General features: G+C 51.6%; 1 protein-coding gene across 2 annotated transcripts in view; it reads right to left on the minus strand.

Annotated features, from left to right (window-relative positions):
• CLN6 (CLN6 transmembrane ER protein) overlaps positions 1 to 13480 on the minus strand; it is an 18202-nt gene extending 4722 nt beyond the window's left edge. For both annotated transcript variants that reach the window (XM_029239520.1, XM_029239519.1), the window contains exons 1-5: positions 13257 to 13480; positions 6195 to 6309; positions 2940 to 3038; positions 1593 to 1781; positions 1232 to 1287 (exon numbers count right to left, since the gene is read on the minus strand). In XM_029239520.1, the coding sequence (XP_029095353.1) occupies positions 1232 to 1287; positions 1593 to 1781; positions 2940 to 3038; positions 6195 to 6309; positions 13257 to 13342 (545 nt within the window). In that variant the 5' untranslated portion in view covers positions 13343 to 13480. The remainder of the gene's footprint in view (positions 1 to 1231; positions 1288 to 1592; positions 1782 to 2939; positions 3039 to 6194; positions 6310 to 13256) is intronic.
• Positions 13481 to 14914: the final 1434 nt, after the last annotated feature.

The following is a 14914-nucleotide window of genomic DNA, read 5'->3' on the forward strand; positions in this document are numbered from 1 at the left end:
GTGTGTGTGTGTGTGTGTGTGTGTGTGTGTGTGTGTGTGTGTGTGTATCTGCCTCGTGTACGCACCCAAATACCAGCAATCCCAGCCCCTCACTGCCCTGGAAAGGGGTGTACCCAGCAGGGTCGAGGAGGGAGAGGCCCGAGGTCCCAGTTTAAAATAAGGTGGGGGGGACAGCACCTGCCAGAGGACTCCAAGGAGCTCTGTGAAGCCCCTTCACCCACACTCAGCCCACAGCCTCACCCCCTTTCCACACACACACCATCTCACCCCAAAGGTACCGCCCTCTCTCCTCTCCACACACAGGCTGCTCTCCCCACGCACCTGTGCCATCACACCCCCCTTCTCTTCCCTCCTGCCACCTTGACTCCTTCCCCACCTTCCCTCCTGCCCCTCATGTGCCCAGTCCTCTCCTGCTCCTTCGTTTCCCCAGCCTCTCTTCCTCTCTCCTCCTCCCGTCCCCAGCCTCCCACCGAAAGGGTCTTCTGGCACAGGCCAGGGAGAACTGGCAAGAGGCCTGCCTGTCCAGGAAGCCCCTGACCTTCCAGGCCCCCAAACAGAACCTAGAAACACAGCGTAGGGCAAGTGCGACAAGAGTAAGCCCACCTCGCTCGGGAGTGGAGCCACCCAGGCCCAGGGCTGGCTCCGTCACTAGCGGTCAACCCAGGGCCAAACCCCCTCCCACCAGCCCCAGCTTATCCTGTGTAAGGTGTGGGCCTGGAACAGATGACTGCCCCAGCTTGGGCCCTGCATCTCCTGTGGCTGAGCCCGCATTCGTGAGGTTTCCTCCACTGTGGGTGAAGGGGTGGGAGGGAGGCGCTCCCCTGGGAGTTAGGAGGAGCGGGAGCACAGACAGCACCCTGCCCCCGCCCCACCCCCGCCCCAGTCCAGCCGGACCTGCTCATCTTCCTCCCCGCCTCCATGCCCAAGACCGCAGCCCGACCCGGCGGGGTCCCCATCCCCATCCCCGGGGTGGGGGAGAATGTTTATCAGCGCTGCAGCCTCGGCTCAGGGAGGACAGCCACTCGCTGCCCTCTAGTGGCCGCCGCGGGCACCGCGGGCTGGCGGGAGCGGAAGGCGGCGCGGCGGGAGCCAGAGCTGAGTGACAGCGCTCCCGCCGGGAAGAGCACGCCATTCCAGCCGCTGCTCTTGACACCTGGAGACCCCAGGCCCTTGTTCAGTGTCACCAAGGCCGGCGGCAGAGCTGGCTGGGGCCACGGGCCCCATTACTCACCACATGGAGTGGCCCAGGTACTCGTCGTAGTAGTAGAGCAGCTCAAAGGAGTCGATCTGGGGGCGGCAGAGGCGAGTCAGGGTCAGAGTGGGAGGGGCTTCGGGGAGGGGCTTCAGGGAGGGTGCGGGACCCACGCAACCCGGCGGCCCCCCTCCCCCCAATGCCCAGGCCTCCCCCAGCTGCCCTCAGTCCCTCCCTACCCGGAGGAGGGGGCCCTGGTGGGAGCCTACGTGCCACTTCCTAGCAACACAGGAGCATCCTAGCTTGGGGGGGGGGGGCTGCCCTCATCTAGGGCACCATGATAGGTCGGGCAGCCTCTTTGGGTCCCAGGACGGATCGCACTGCCGGGGTGGAGGCTCACCAGCGTCTCCGGCTTGAGATTCTTGATGATGGGGTTCTCACGGACTGACAGGTGGTTCTGGTAGCCGCTGAAGATCAGGCGGTGGTTTACAGAGTCACCCACCAGGTGGATGCTGGCGCCCATGATGAAGGTGATGATGCTGACATAGATCATGGAGCGCGGCAGGGTGCGTGGGGACCGCTCGATGAGCTGAGGTCAGAGGGAGGCCCGACAGCATGACCCCCGCCTCCACCATGATAGGAGCCGCCCTCTGCTTCCCTCCCTCACACCCAGAGTGGGATGGATGCCACCAGCTGGAACGTCACTCTCAAATTGGTGGGTCCCTTTAGTGGGGCCAGTCCAGCCTCCAGAGTCTCACAAGATCCCTGTGAACCCAGCAGGGGCCAGGGATCAGCACCCTCTTGTGCTGGAGAGGAAACACACTGAGCAGGGCCAGCTCTGCCCAAGGTCACACACACCCACGGGCTGTGCTGGAGGTGACACAGGCATCCAGGCTCCAGGTCCTGCCCTCCCACCACCCCCAGTTCTGCTCCTGGGTCACTGGGCTGGCCTGTTGAGGAGACCCTCCCATTTCTGAGCAACTGAGCACAAGCAAACAAAAATGAAAACGACAGGGATGCGGCAGGTGCTTCTGAAACTAAATTCTTTTACTAAATTTAGACCCTCTGAATTCTGAGATTACACCTTCCCTATTTTTTGGAGATCTGAAATGTCTCTCTAAAAACAAAATGATGGGGACAGTAAACAGCAATAGTTTTAAGAGCCCTTATGTGGCAAAATGCAAAGCCAGCATTGCCGAGAGCTACCTTCGAGATAGCCATCACCCAGATATCTATCTCCCACAGCTATCTAGGAGATAGCTCTGTGTTCCCAGTGGTATCTCAAAGTCAGGGATCTCCAGGCCAGAGGAGAGAGTTCACCCTCCTTTGCTGCCCTTCCTGCCACCTGGCCCTCACCTGCCTTCCCAACTGGTCCCTGACCTCGCTCGCCCTGGGCGATCCAGCCACTCCTTCCACCTCAGCCTCCCCAGATGTATTATGGCTCCTCTAGCACGGCCTTGTCTTCAGGTGCTCCTGCCTGAAGGTCTCTCCCAGTTCAACCCCAAGCACACCAGGCGGAGGTCCAAATCAAACGCCCCTCCTTGGGGAGGCCTTCTCCATCCCTCCTGGCCAGAGGCAGTCCTGCCTCTCCTGGGGCTTGACATGTCCCTCTATCACAGGCTTCGTCCCCCAGAGTTAGGCAGGGGACAGTCTGATTCAGGGCACTCCCGGGGCTTGGCACCAGCTCCCTGCCGGGTGGAGGAAGAAATGAGGGTGGGAAGGGAGGGCAGGGAGCCTTGGACTGTACCTTGAGCAGAAGAAAGGGCGTGATGATGTTGTAGGCCATGTGGAAGTAGTCCCCCACGCTGGGCTTGTTAAGCGGAAACCACTCAAGAGGAAACACCAGCTGGGGAGCAAGGGGAGGAATGATTTTTACTAGGCACAGCCCCATGAGACCCTCAGAACCTCTTCTGCACACACTTCATTCTTTCTGTGATCTCTTGGGATCCTCTCAGCAGCACTGAAGTCAAGGTGTTTTCAGACAGACAAACTGAGTCCCAGAGAAGGTAAGCACACAGTAGACACAAATCCAGGGCCTGACCCTGTGTCCCTCTCCCTGTGGGTACTAAATAAAGGTCCCTGGGTACCGGCCTGAGAGTTGGAGGCTCCTTTGGGACTCAGTTGTGCACCAACGTTCTGGGTGACCCTGGGCAAGTTCTTCCCCTCTTCAGGCCTCAGTTCCCCCATCTGTAACACGAAATGTGGCCCAGGTGATCTACATGGACCCTTAAGGATCTGGCACTCCAGGTCCTAGGATGATGACAAGATCTCCTGGCCACCCAGGTATGGAAAAACACTCTGTCCACTGAGCAGATGGACCACTTCCAAATCAGGTCGAAACTATACCTTATGAAACAAAGGAGAAAGTAAGTGAGTTCTACAAAGATTCAATTCTTCCTTTTCTACCTTCCCTGAGAGAGGCAGGCAGGCCAGGGCTGTTCCTCTGTCTAGAATGCCCTTGTTCCTCCTACTGCTCTACACTGTGAGTCCCAGCCTTGTCGGTGTCAGTGGGAAAACCCCTATTCGAGGTCAAAACACTTCACAACCTCCGCCCTGCCGCACCGTACGCCCGCTCTCTGTTGACTGAGAACACGTGTAATGACCGTAAATTTCGATCCAAAATTCACCCTGCAGAAATAAAACTCTCAGGATACAAGAATCTCAATCTCTTTCTCTTTCTTACTTGCTGGGTGCATGTATCTCTGTATCTTTATCTATAGCAAGATATATATGTTGGCTGAAATACTCTTTGAGAGCAAAATACCAGAAATAGGCTGACTACTTGAATACACTACAGTACATCTTTTCTATAGAAGGTTTAGTAGCCATTAACAGAAATGACACCTCATATGTACTGACAGGGAGATATCCATGATATATTCTAAAGTAAAACAAGCAAGTTGTAAAATAAAGTATAAAGTAAAATCTCATTTTGGTTAGAGAGAAAAAAAAAAAGGATGTATACATATGTTTGCATGAGTAGAGAAAGGAGTGGAAGGATGAGCCTCAAACTGTCAGGGGTGGAACTGGAAAGGGAGAGTCTCACACTTCTTTATACCCCTGGGTATGAACTGACTTGTTATAACTATGACATATTACTTTTATAACTTGTAAAAGGTTTTATTTTGTAGTTATTACAAATTTGGGACTATCATGGGTACATCTGAAAAGCTCCAGTGTATACACGATGAGCCTAGTTAGGGTTACAGTGGCCACAGCAACTCTGAGCAGGATGGGGGAAGTGATTTGCCCTGCAGGAGACCCCTATTAGACCTGATGAGGCTGAGTCCTAATGAATGAGAAGAGCCATGAGCCTGCCCCTGGCCTCATCTCCCCTCTCCCTGTAACACCAGTTTGATGGGCAGCTCCTTTGTCCCCCAGTATGTGGAACCTTCATGCTGCACGGGGGCTCAGAGCAGCTAGTCCAACCAGTCTTCTTACAGATGAGAGAACCAAAGCCCAGATGACACTGACTTGCCCAAAGTCACTTATGAACCTGACTGGGTGCCCTGACTCCTGGCTCAGTCCCTTTACTTTCACCTACGTTTAAAAAACATGCAAACCTTATGGCAAGCCTGCAGAAAGAGGAATCAGCAGCCACCATACCTCCTCCCCGACACCACTGCCAGGAAGCTTTTCTTCATCCCCTTCAAGTCTTTGATCCCGTGTATACAAGACTGTTAGGGCCGTTACTAATTGGCAGGCAGTGAATATGCATGACACTTAGGCATGTTTTTTCTCCTTAAACATTCCAGGTTGCTCTAGAGTATTCGTAATTCCTGTTTAATGCCCAGGTAGCATCCTCTAGACTGCGTACAGCAAAGCTGATTTACCCAGTCCCTACTGCCGGACACTCAAGTCCCTTCCAAGTTTTGGCTATTATAACAACACTGCAATGAACACCTTCGGTACAGAGGCTGTCTTCTTGCTGATTATATCTTCAGGGCAGATGCTCGGCAGGGGTCGTACTGAGTCGGGAGGGATGAACATATTAGGGTTCTGGATAAAATCAGGATGGAAGGGGGTGGGCTCTGGGGCCAGAGTGCCTGGGGGCAGGTGCTGGCTCCTCCACTTGCTGGCTGGGTGACCTTGAGCCGGTTATTTGCCCTCTCTATCCTCGACTCTTCTCATCTATAAAATTGAGATTAATGATAGCATTGGTGGGAGAACTAAATAAGTGTAAACACATGAAGAGCTTAGAACAGAGTAAGCGCTCCATGTATGTTAACCGCTATTTCTAGCTGTTATTATTCATTCAGTACAAGTATACTGAGCACATATCTTGCTAGGCACTATTCTAGGTACTAGTTATCGCCTTGACAAACTGCTTTCCCAAAGGGCTTTGCTAATTTGCATTAGCACTAGCATGTATGAGGTGGCAGTTTCAGTGCTGGATATTGTTAGTTTTACCACCCACATGCAAAAATTAACACCTTAGTTCTTGGTGGGAACTCACTCAATTTTTTTCACCTTCTGTTACCTGTCTATCTATCTTATTCGTGACCAGTGAGGGGATTTGGTGCTCTTCCAGTATTAATCTCCGTAGAGGCTCCCACTGGACACTGATGCATGAAGTAGCCTTGGAGGGAAGGGGACAGTTTCACCAGATGACGCTAAAAATTACCCAAGGCTCAAGTCATACATGATAGGCAAATTCGGCCTATACTCTTCACCTCCAGAAAAACAATACTATCCCAAGGCTGTGGGGGAAGCAGGCGGGATCCTTTCTCATACCCCACTGTCTGAATTGGTGCTTTGGTTAAACCTGGGTGGGAGATATGGGGGGGGGGCGCAGTATGACTAGTCAGGCCCCCCCGGATCCCCCGCTCGCTGGTAGCTGCCACACTGGTCACAGCCGTAGAACCAAAAGACATGAAAGCATCCAGACCTATTCTCACAGTGTACTGGTAGAGGCAATGACTTGTCTGAGGTCACTGTGACAACTGAAGTCACCCTGTCTCCTCACTGCTGGTCAGGGCTCTGTCCACAGCTTCACACTCACCATGGCGATGGGGCGGCCAAAGTCTAGAAGCCAGTTCTGCAGGGTGAAGTAGAACCAGAGATCAAGGTGGAAGGGAGCCGTGCTGGCAACCTCATCAGCCTTGACGGAGCTGTGCCTGGGAAAGGGGCAGACAAAAGGGGTCAGCTCTTCTCTCCTCCCATGGGAAGCTTCCCCATGAAGATGAGCCACAGAGATTTGAGAGCAGGAGGAAACACACATGATTAAGTTCTAGGAAAAGGTTTTGCTGGAAATACTGTGGTCCGTGGGGAGGTATCCTGGAAGTGGACTCCATCTGCCCTGACCTTTGCTTCTCTATGATTCAGGCAGGAAAATGCCCAAAGGGTATAATAACTGTTGGGTTTTCTTACCTATGGAATGATGGGGAAATCAGATGGGGCAAAGGATGCGAATGTGGCTGAAAAGCATGAAACACAGTGATGGATGATGATAGCTAACCTTTATCGAACACTTTCTATATTCCAGGCACTACTATAGCTGTTTGCACGTACCATCTCATTTAACTCTCTTAATTCTGACAGAAGCCATCTGAGGTTAGAATATTACCCCCATTACACAAGTGAAAAAACTGAGGCCCAAGATGTTAAGCAACTTTGCCCAAAGTTACATAGCTAAATATTTGAACCTAAATGATTAGGTTCCAGAGCTTATATTTTTAACCTCTAACCCATCATTGTATCCACAGTGATTGGTCCACGGAATGGGCATGTGACCTGAGCTGGATCAATCAGAGCCCTCTGGTGAGATGTGCCTTACAGACTATAGACTGGGATGAACAGGGGATCTCCCTTTCCCTTGGTTTCTGAACCATGAGGAGGTAGGAATGGGGCTGCAGGTGTCCTTCTTCTCACCAATCCACAGTGAAACCTAAGAAGGAAGGCAGCAGGGACAAGGTGATGTGAGAGACGTGGCAAGAAGAGGAGAACCATCTGACGACACAACTTTGGATGCCTGTCTCTCCTGCAAAGCAGTCAGCCATCTGCTCTTCACAAATGAGCTGAAGCTAAAGGGCCAGTGCATGTGCCACCTCCTCCAGGAAGGCTTCCCTGATGACGCTTTTCCCAAAGCCCACTACAGGGAGTGCATCATCCCTAACTCCCACTCAGGCCATGACATCACAGGGCTGGAGTTTTGCTCGTATCTAGACCCTCAAGAAGAAGGGTGATTTTAAGGTTCTCTCAACTCACCAACCTCCCCATCAGAGTACAAATCCTCTTTACAGTGTCCCTGCCACTACTTGCATACTTCCAGTGACAAGCAGCTCACTCCTCCTAAGACGACTGAGGGGTAAGTTGTACTGCCCCATTAGTGCCAAGACCAGGAGCTGTGTGATGTGAGTCCATATTCTCCAGAGTTTTCAGCTCAGTACCTGATTTATGCTCAGTGATTACTGGCTGATATAAAACAATCCCAGTTACCAGTTACTCATTCGTTTTAGTGGCAAACAACAGCTTAGAGGCACCATGAAGATTTTACTCTGTCAACACTGCTACTGCTTCCATAACTTTCTGGGATCCTTTTCAGCCAATTCCAAGTATGGTCCACGCTGGGCTGCTGGAGCAACCCAGACACAGAGAGGCAAGCTCTTGGAGGATCTCATCATCCTCTAGCGGCAGGCAAGGCGGGTGGAGTGGGCCTTTCCTAGGTCAACTAAGTCTTCCTGTCCCCTCTACTCAGTGCCCACCACTTACTGAGTGCCGACTGTGTGCTGTGCTAGGAGCTTCACCAGCACCATCTCATCTAATCCCCACAGCCATAACAGGAGGCTGTTACCCTCCCATTTTACAGATAAGGATACTGAGGCTTAACCAGGGTTACCCCCGCTAATAAGAAGCTGCATCATAAGGAAAAGAATAAAAAAGAGTGGACATATGTAAAAAAAAAAAAAAGAAGCTGCATCAACTATTCCCTGTCAGCCTTCCTACTCCCTCCTTCTTCTGGTGAGAGATGTTGTATCCTGAGCCACAGGGAGGGCCAGTGACCCAGGCCGGAGCAGTGGGACTTTTCTAACTAGAGTTGAAAAGAGCATCTTCCTTTCTGGTGCTGGGACGCTAAAGATGAGAGCGCGGGGCTGCCTGTGGCCAAGGTTCCAGCCTCAAGGGACAGCCAGGTGAGAATGAAGCAGCCCTGCAGAGAGGAGCAGGGAAAGAGGAGAAGAAGGCCTGAGAGGGTTCACATTCCCAGTTCCAGGCGTTCCCAAGGCAATGGTTTGTCCACAAGAGCCAATACATTCCCTTTTGCTAAGGGTGCTGTAGTTCACACTGGCTTTCTGTCACTCGTAATTCAGGAGTCCTGAAAGGCAGAGAATTCAAACCTGGGTCTCTAAGGATTCAAGACCTGTGCTCTAAGTAGCTTGCTATTTTGTTGCTTATTATTATAAGCGTTGTGGCATATCAGGAGATCAAGATAGAGAGGGATCGGTGTAGCCTGAAGCAGTATGCAACACCTGCAGGAAGAAAGGGAGCCTGGAAGCATGGATGGGTGGATTCCAGTAGGCAGAAAAGCAGCAGGAGAGCAGGATCAAAGGCCTGGAGGTGGAAGTGAGAAAGGTGCTGAAGGGAGCTCAGATGCCTGGCTTATTGGTGGAAGGAGGAGGAGGGGCTGCTGGGCCTTCGGACGGGGGCAGACATTCAGTCATTGTCTGAGACAAGTGACTGGTATAGAGGTCCCACCGTGCCCCTTCCCCTTTGTGACCATCAGGGCAAGGCCTCAAAAAGCAGATGGTGGCAACCTCCGGGCCTGAAGAACTTGGATGGGGAAGGAGAATGACAGTCCTCAGTGTTTTATTCTGGAAACCTTCAAACTGGGCAAAGAGCAGGATGTTTGGTACAGGAAATAAAGGCGTTTTGAAAGCCTGGGAAGCACTTAAGTGTGGGTCTCTGGAAGCTGTGGATATGAAGCACACACTAGGGGCTCAGGGACTATTTCCTCTTCCACCTCAGGAGGCACTCAGCCAAGGGGGATCCCCATCAGGAGTCCAGCCTGGCTGAGCAGAGCAGGAAGAAAAAGGGCAGGTGCAGGGCAGACACCTAACTTGGGAATCAAGATTGGTGAGCATCTGACTGGTTTTCTCCTGTTGGGACTCTGAGCACAGGGGGCAGATCATGAAGGGTGAAGGCATCCTCTCCCCCAGCCCCTCTCTTGGGGATGAGCATCCTCAAACCTAACCCAGCTTTCTGACTTCACAGGCTTCACACACCTGGCCTCCAGGCATGCCAGCTCTAGGCCTCGATCATCAGAAACTCCTGCCGAGAACAGTGAAAGCACGATGGCAGGTAACCCAAGACAAGGACGGCCTTTAATCTCCTCCATGGCTTTACAAGTCTACCATCTGGGAAAACTGATACCACGACAGCTGGGGAGCACATACCACACAGCAGCGGTCCCCAACCTTTCTGGCACCAGGGACCAGTTTTGTGGAAGACAGTTTTTCCATGGACGGGGGTGGGGGGGGCGGCAGTGGGGGGGGAGGAGATGGGGGATGGTTCAGACAGTAATGCGAGCAATGGGTGGGATGGTTCAGGTGGTGATGGGGAGTGGCAGATGAACGATTGCTCACTTGCTCACCTCCTGCTGTGCAGCCCAGTTCCTAACAGGCTGTGGACTGGTACCGGGTATTGGGGACCCCTGACATAAAGCACATAACATATAGATGAAATATTCAAAGCGGTCGGCAGTCTCAGCCATGGTGGAGTCAAGCAGGGACCTGTGAATGAGGACTATAAAGGGACTGATTTTGGTTCTATATACACAATGGTGAAATACCTGACATGATGACAAGTTTGAACAAAAAATGAGAAAATGAAGGCAAAAAATAAGAGAAAAAAAGGAAAGGCAATTAGAAACTCCAGGAAAAACAAAAGCAATACAAGAAAGCAAATGTAACTGTTAAACTTACTGGACTCTGTAGGGAACAATATTTACATGGCTTAACTAATAAAAACATTGTATACTGATTTCCAAAGTTCAGAATCAATCCACAAACAAAACATGGAAGGCAATTATGGTTAAAAAACAGCAGGTAAATACTACTGTGAACCTTGACAACTTGAAAGTAAAACTATAGATGACAGGAGTTGGGGAAACGGTAAAGAATGCTAGAGATTAAGGTAGGAGACTAATATTCTTTTAAAAAGGAATCAAGAGATACTGCCCTTATTGTAAATCAACTATACTTCAATAAATAAATAAATAAGTAAACTTTGGGGGAAAAAAAGATAGTGCTTTACAGCTGACCGTAAAAGAAATAATGGTATATACATATTCCTTAAGGCTACAAAGGTAACAAAGAGCAAAACTAAAAATGGTGATACAAAACCATCTTGTGAAGATAGGAGCGGCATAAGTGAACCAAATCATAACAGGAAATTAGTGGGTAAACATTAGCTTAGAGGCAACTGATAAACCAAGAAATAGCAGTTGAGCATAGCTTTTTTTTTAAAAAAAAATAAATTTATTTATTTAGTTTTGGCTGTGTTGGGTCTTTGTTGCTGCTTGTGGGCTTTCTCTAGTTGCGGTGAGCGGGGGCTACTCTTCATTGTGGTGTGCGGGCTTCTCATTGCAGTGGCTTCTCTTGTTGCAGAGCACGAGCTCTAGGCATGCGGACTTCAGTAGTTGTGGCTCACGAGCTCTAGAGTGCAGGCTCAGTAGTTGTGGCGCACAGGCTTAGTTGCTCCGCGGCATGTGGGATCTTCCCAGACCAGGGATTGAACCCGTGTCCCCTGCATTGGCAGGCGGATTCTTAACCACTGCGCCACTGGGGAAGCCCTGAGCATTGCTTTTGAGTGTGGACTTTGGAGACTGCCTGGGTTCATATCCCAGCTCTACCACTAACCAAATCTTGAGCAAGTTACCTCCTGGGCCTCAATGTTCTCATCTGTAAAACGGGGGATAATACTAGATCTTACGTCAAGAGTTGTGGCTGAATTAAATTATGCAAAAACTTTTTCTTTTTTTTAAATGCAAAAACTTAAGAGCAGGGCCTGGCCCACAGAAAGTGGTATGTACGTAGTATTTGTTATTATTATTTAGAAATATGAATTTAATTCTGGTAGAAACAGTTAAAAGAAGCTAACATGGTTGTCTCTGGTACTAGGGAGAGGTGGAAAAAGGGCCACTGCTTTTTACTCTAAGCCTGTCTGTGCAGCTGTATTTAATCATGGGCATGTATTACTTTGATTACAATACAAAAAACTGTCAACAGAGCAGGTGGAAGCTGGAATAGAGTACCTTGAAAGGTAGTGAGCACCTTGTCAGTAGAGGTATGTAAGCAAAGCATGAATGTAGCAGAGGAAATCCAAGCATCCTAGGAGTCAGACAGGATGATTCTGCCTACTGTCTTGTGCAGCAATGATATTGAGAACCGGCCTACAGGCACCCAATGAGGGGGGGCAGAGACACCCTGGAAGACAGCCAGCCTCTCATGCCATCCCCACGAGCAACCTGGATGGTGGGGAGCTCATGTAGGAGTAAAGAGGAATAGCCAAAGTGGAGTAGTAAGAACAGAAAACAGAAGCCCTGGGTTTAGGCCCTGGTTCTTGCCAGCAAATGATGTAAACCTCCTTAGACCTCAGTTTCCACATATGCAAAATACAAAAAGACTAAGTGAGATGCTGCACGTGGAAACCCTGCATATGAGATAAAGTGGTGACCATATCCACTACTCACACACTGTTCTAATTGGACTACCACAGGTCAAGGCAGTCAAAGACTCCCAACTTATAGGTGATCCGGAACAGAGATGTCCTTAGTAGCATGAAAAAGAGCTACTCTCACCCAAGTCTCTCAGACTTCATCCCAAATCATACCACAAACTTCCTAAAACTGAGCACACTAGTGCTCAAAAACCTTCCATGGCTCCCCCGTACCCTACAGAACAAAAGCTGCATCCTTAACCTGACATTTAGGGCAGGAACTAGGGTGAGGCAAGTGAGGCACACAGGGCCCAACATTTAAGTAGGCATAGGGGAGCCACGGAAGGTTTTTGAACACTAGTGCCCCGACAGCATCTCCTTAATTTTTGCACTCAAGGCTCTCACTCTGGTCCCAGCTCTGCTGCCATTCAAGGCCCTTCACAATCAGTCTGCATCCTCCTGCCACTGTACACAAAGAAAGCTCCAGCACCACTGCACTCCTTGCCTTTCCCAAGCTTCCCCTGGCTGAAACAGCCTTTCTTCCCCTGTCACCTACTGAGTTCTTTGAGATGCAGCTCAAGCTCCACTTCCTCCAGGCAGCCCTCCAAGACGAGCTCTCAGCCCCTGGACTGTTCCTCCCAGGCCCGCCCTACCGGACTGTGGGACCCTCCTAGCTTCACCTTACCCACCGCTTTAGTGCCTGGCACAGCGCTGGACACAACAGAGACGCTTAATGAATGCCTACTATGTGCAGTGAATGTCTATAATTTGTAAAATGGTATGAAAGTACAGTGGAGGGAAAGATTAAAAGGTGGCTTCTGTACCTCTTCCTCTGCCCCAAGCACCTGGTCTCAGCTACATAAACCAATAACTTCCCCTTACTGAGAGAAGGGAACAGCAACCATGTGGAAAAAGCCCTTCCTAATTCTTTCTCTGGAGGGGAGCTTCCACATTTCGCTGTCTGTTCCATTTACATTCCCACATTCTTTGGTTCCTCGGGGCAATGAGTGAGTCTCCTGTTAATATCAGAACCCAAGTCAAGTTTAGAGGCACCCCGAGAACTCGGGTTGGCGCCCGGGGCTTGCAGGCGCGTTGGGGTCCCTGGTGAGCAGAGATGTCCTCTGGGCCCGCCGCCGACGTCCCCACCCCGAGTTTCCTGGACCCCAGCTGAGCGACTGTCCTAGAGCCGGCCGGGCCGCTGGGCAGTTGAACCCCGCCGCTGAGCCTCCCGGGGCACGGGGTTCCCCCAGGAAGAGAAAGGAGCGCGGAGGCGGGGCTCAGGGGAGTGAGCGAGAAGCAGCTGCAGGGATAGCGTGTGGACTACCCACCCGGGCTCCGCGGCCCCGGTCCCCCGCCCTCCCCGTCACGTGGCGGGGCTGTTGTTCAGCTCCGCCCGCCGACGCGCGCCCACCTGGCCTGCAGGAAGGAGGCACCCGGCTGCGCGCCCGGGCCACCCGCCGCTCCCGGGTGCTGCCGCCTCCGTGCCGCCGCCTCCATGGCTGCCCCGCCGGCCGGGCCCTCCGTCCCGCTGCCCCGAGCTGGAAACGGGCTCGGCTGGCCTGACTGCCGCGAAAGCAAATACCCAGCGCCGGTGCGGACCGGCGGGAGAGCGCTCGGCCCCAGAGGCGCGGGCCAGAGGAGGGGCCGGCGGGGGGCGGGACAAGAGACGCGCCGCGGGAGCGCGGGAGGCGGGGCCGGCTCCGCGCGGGGAAGGAGGGGCCCGATGACTGTGGCGTCCCAGGCAGTGGGTGGGGACCGATGCAGGAGGGCACAACGTGTAGCCTAATGGGGCTGGGATCTGCTGGGGTCCCCTGCGTGGCCGGTGGCGGGAAGCTTTGCCTAGGCTGCCCGAGACCCGCATATTAGATATTAGTCTAGGGTGGGCTAGGGACGTGGGGAAAGACTAATTCGACCCAAATGCTCCCCTGGGAAGGAGACGAGACTGGATTTCCCTTGTCCTTGGGGACGGGAAGGCTTGGGGGGACGGGTTCAATGCCCTTCCCCACTGTGTTATGCACTTTCCTTCCTCAGATGGAAGATAGCACTCCTTAAAATGTCAACTCTACGGCCCTTGACGCTGGGAATCAAAAATCGGTGGGATAGGAGGGTAGGACGCAAAGAAGAGCGAATTCTTTCCAGGTTGGGGAGGAGGGTGATGCAGAATCCATTTCCGGCTTTGTCACTTTCTTGGACTCTGTGGTTTTGTAAAAGTTACTTCCCTTCTCTTCCATTCAAACATGTATTAACTCCTGAGCAGCGCCCCATCCCATATGAGAATGGATGAGCCCTACCCTAGTAGGCTTACATGGGGTGTTCGGGGTGCGGATTGGTAAGTGGTGTGCTGGGGAAGGTACTGAGTATTGTGACGGTGGAAACTTGGAGGGGGTGGGGTCAGACAAGGCTTCTGGAGGAGGCCTTAGGAAACTGAACTCCGTTTGCAAACGTGGAGCAAAGCCAATTTACTGACAATGAGTTGTGGTTGTCCGCTGAAAAAAAATGCACAACCTAAAAGTTGAGAATTATGTTTTATTCGGGGACATTACTGAGAACTGTAGGCCAGATAGCTCAGATAGCTTTGAGGAACTGTTCCAAAGAGGTAAGGGAGGAGCCAGGATACACAGGAGTTTTTGCTGAGAAAAAAAAAATGTAGTCGAACGTCAAAAGATTACCGCTAATCACAAAAAACAGACATCTCAAGTTAATGATTTTAGTGTATGGGAAGATGCAAGAGTCTGGGCTTACTGACCTTTGATCTGCATCTTAGCTATCTAGGGCCAGAATCCTGTTTTTCTCCATCCTGAATTCCCCTCAGGGTGCACAGTGGGGGCAGCTGCAGTGGCTGATGGCTTGATGGTGGACAACTTTTTTTTTTTTTGTCCACTTGGTGAAGGAAAGTACAGCGTTTATTGCAGGGTGCCAAGCAAGGGAGTGGGAGACAAGCCTCAGATCCACTCCAACTTAGTCTTTGAGTTAGGGTTTTTTTTTAAGGGGAAGAACAAAGAGGCTCGGATTAATCATTGTCTTGTGACATTTGTTAATTGTTGTTTCAGGAGTCCGGATATCTCTGGT

Source organism: Monodon monoceros, unplaced genomic scaffold, assembly GCF_005190385.1.
Source record: "Monodon monoceros isolate NGI ecotype Baffin Bay Population unplaced genomic scaffold, NGI_Narwhal_1 Super_Scaffold_21, whole genome shotgun sequence".
NCBI classification, from domain to species: domain Eukaryota; kingdom Metazoa; phylum Chordata; class Mammalia; order Artiodactyla; family Monodontidae; genus Monodon; species Monodon monoceros.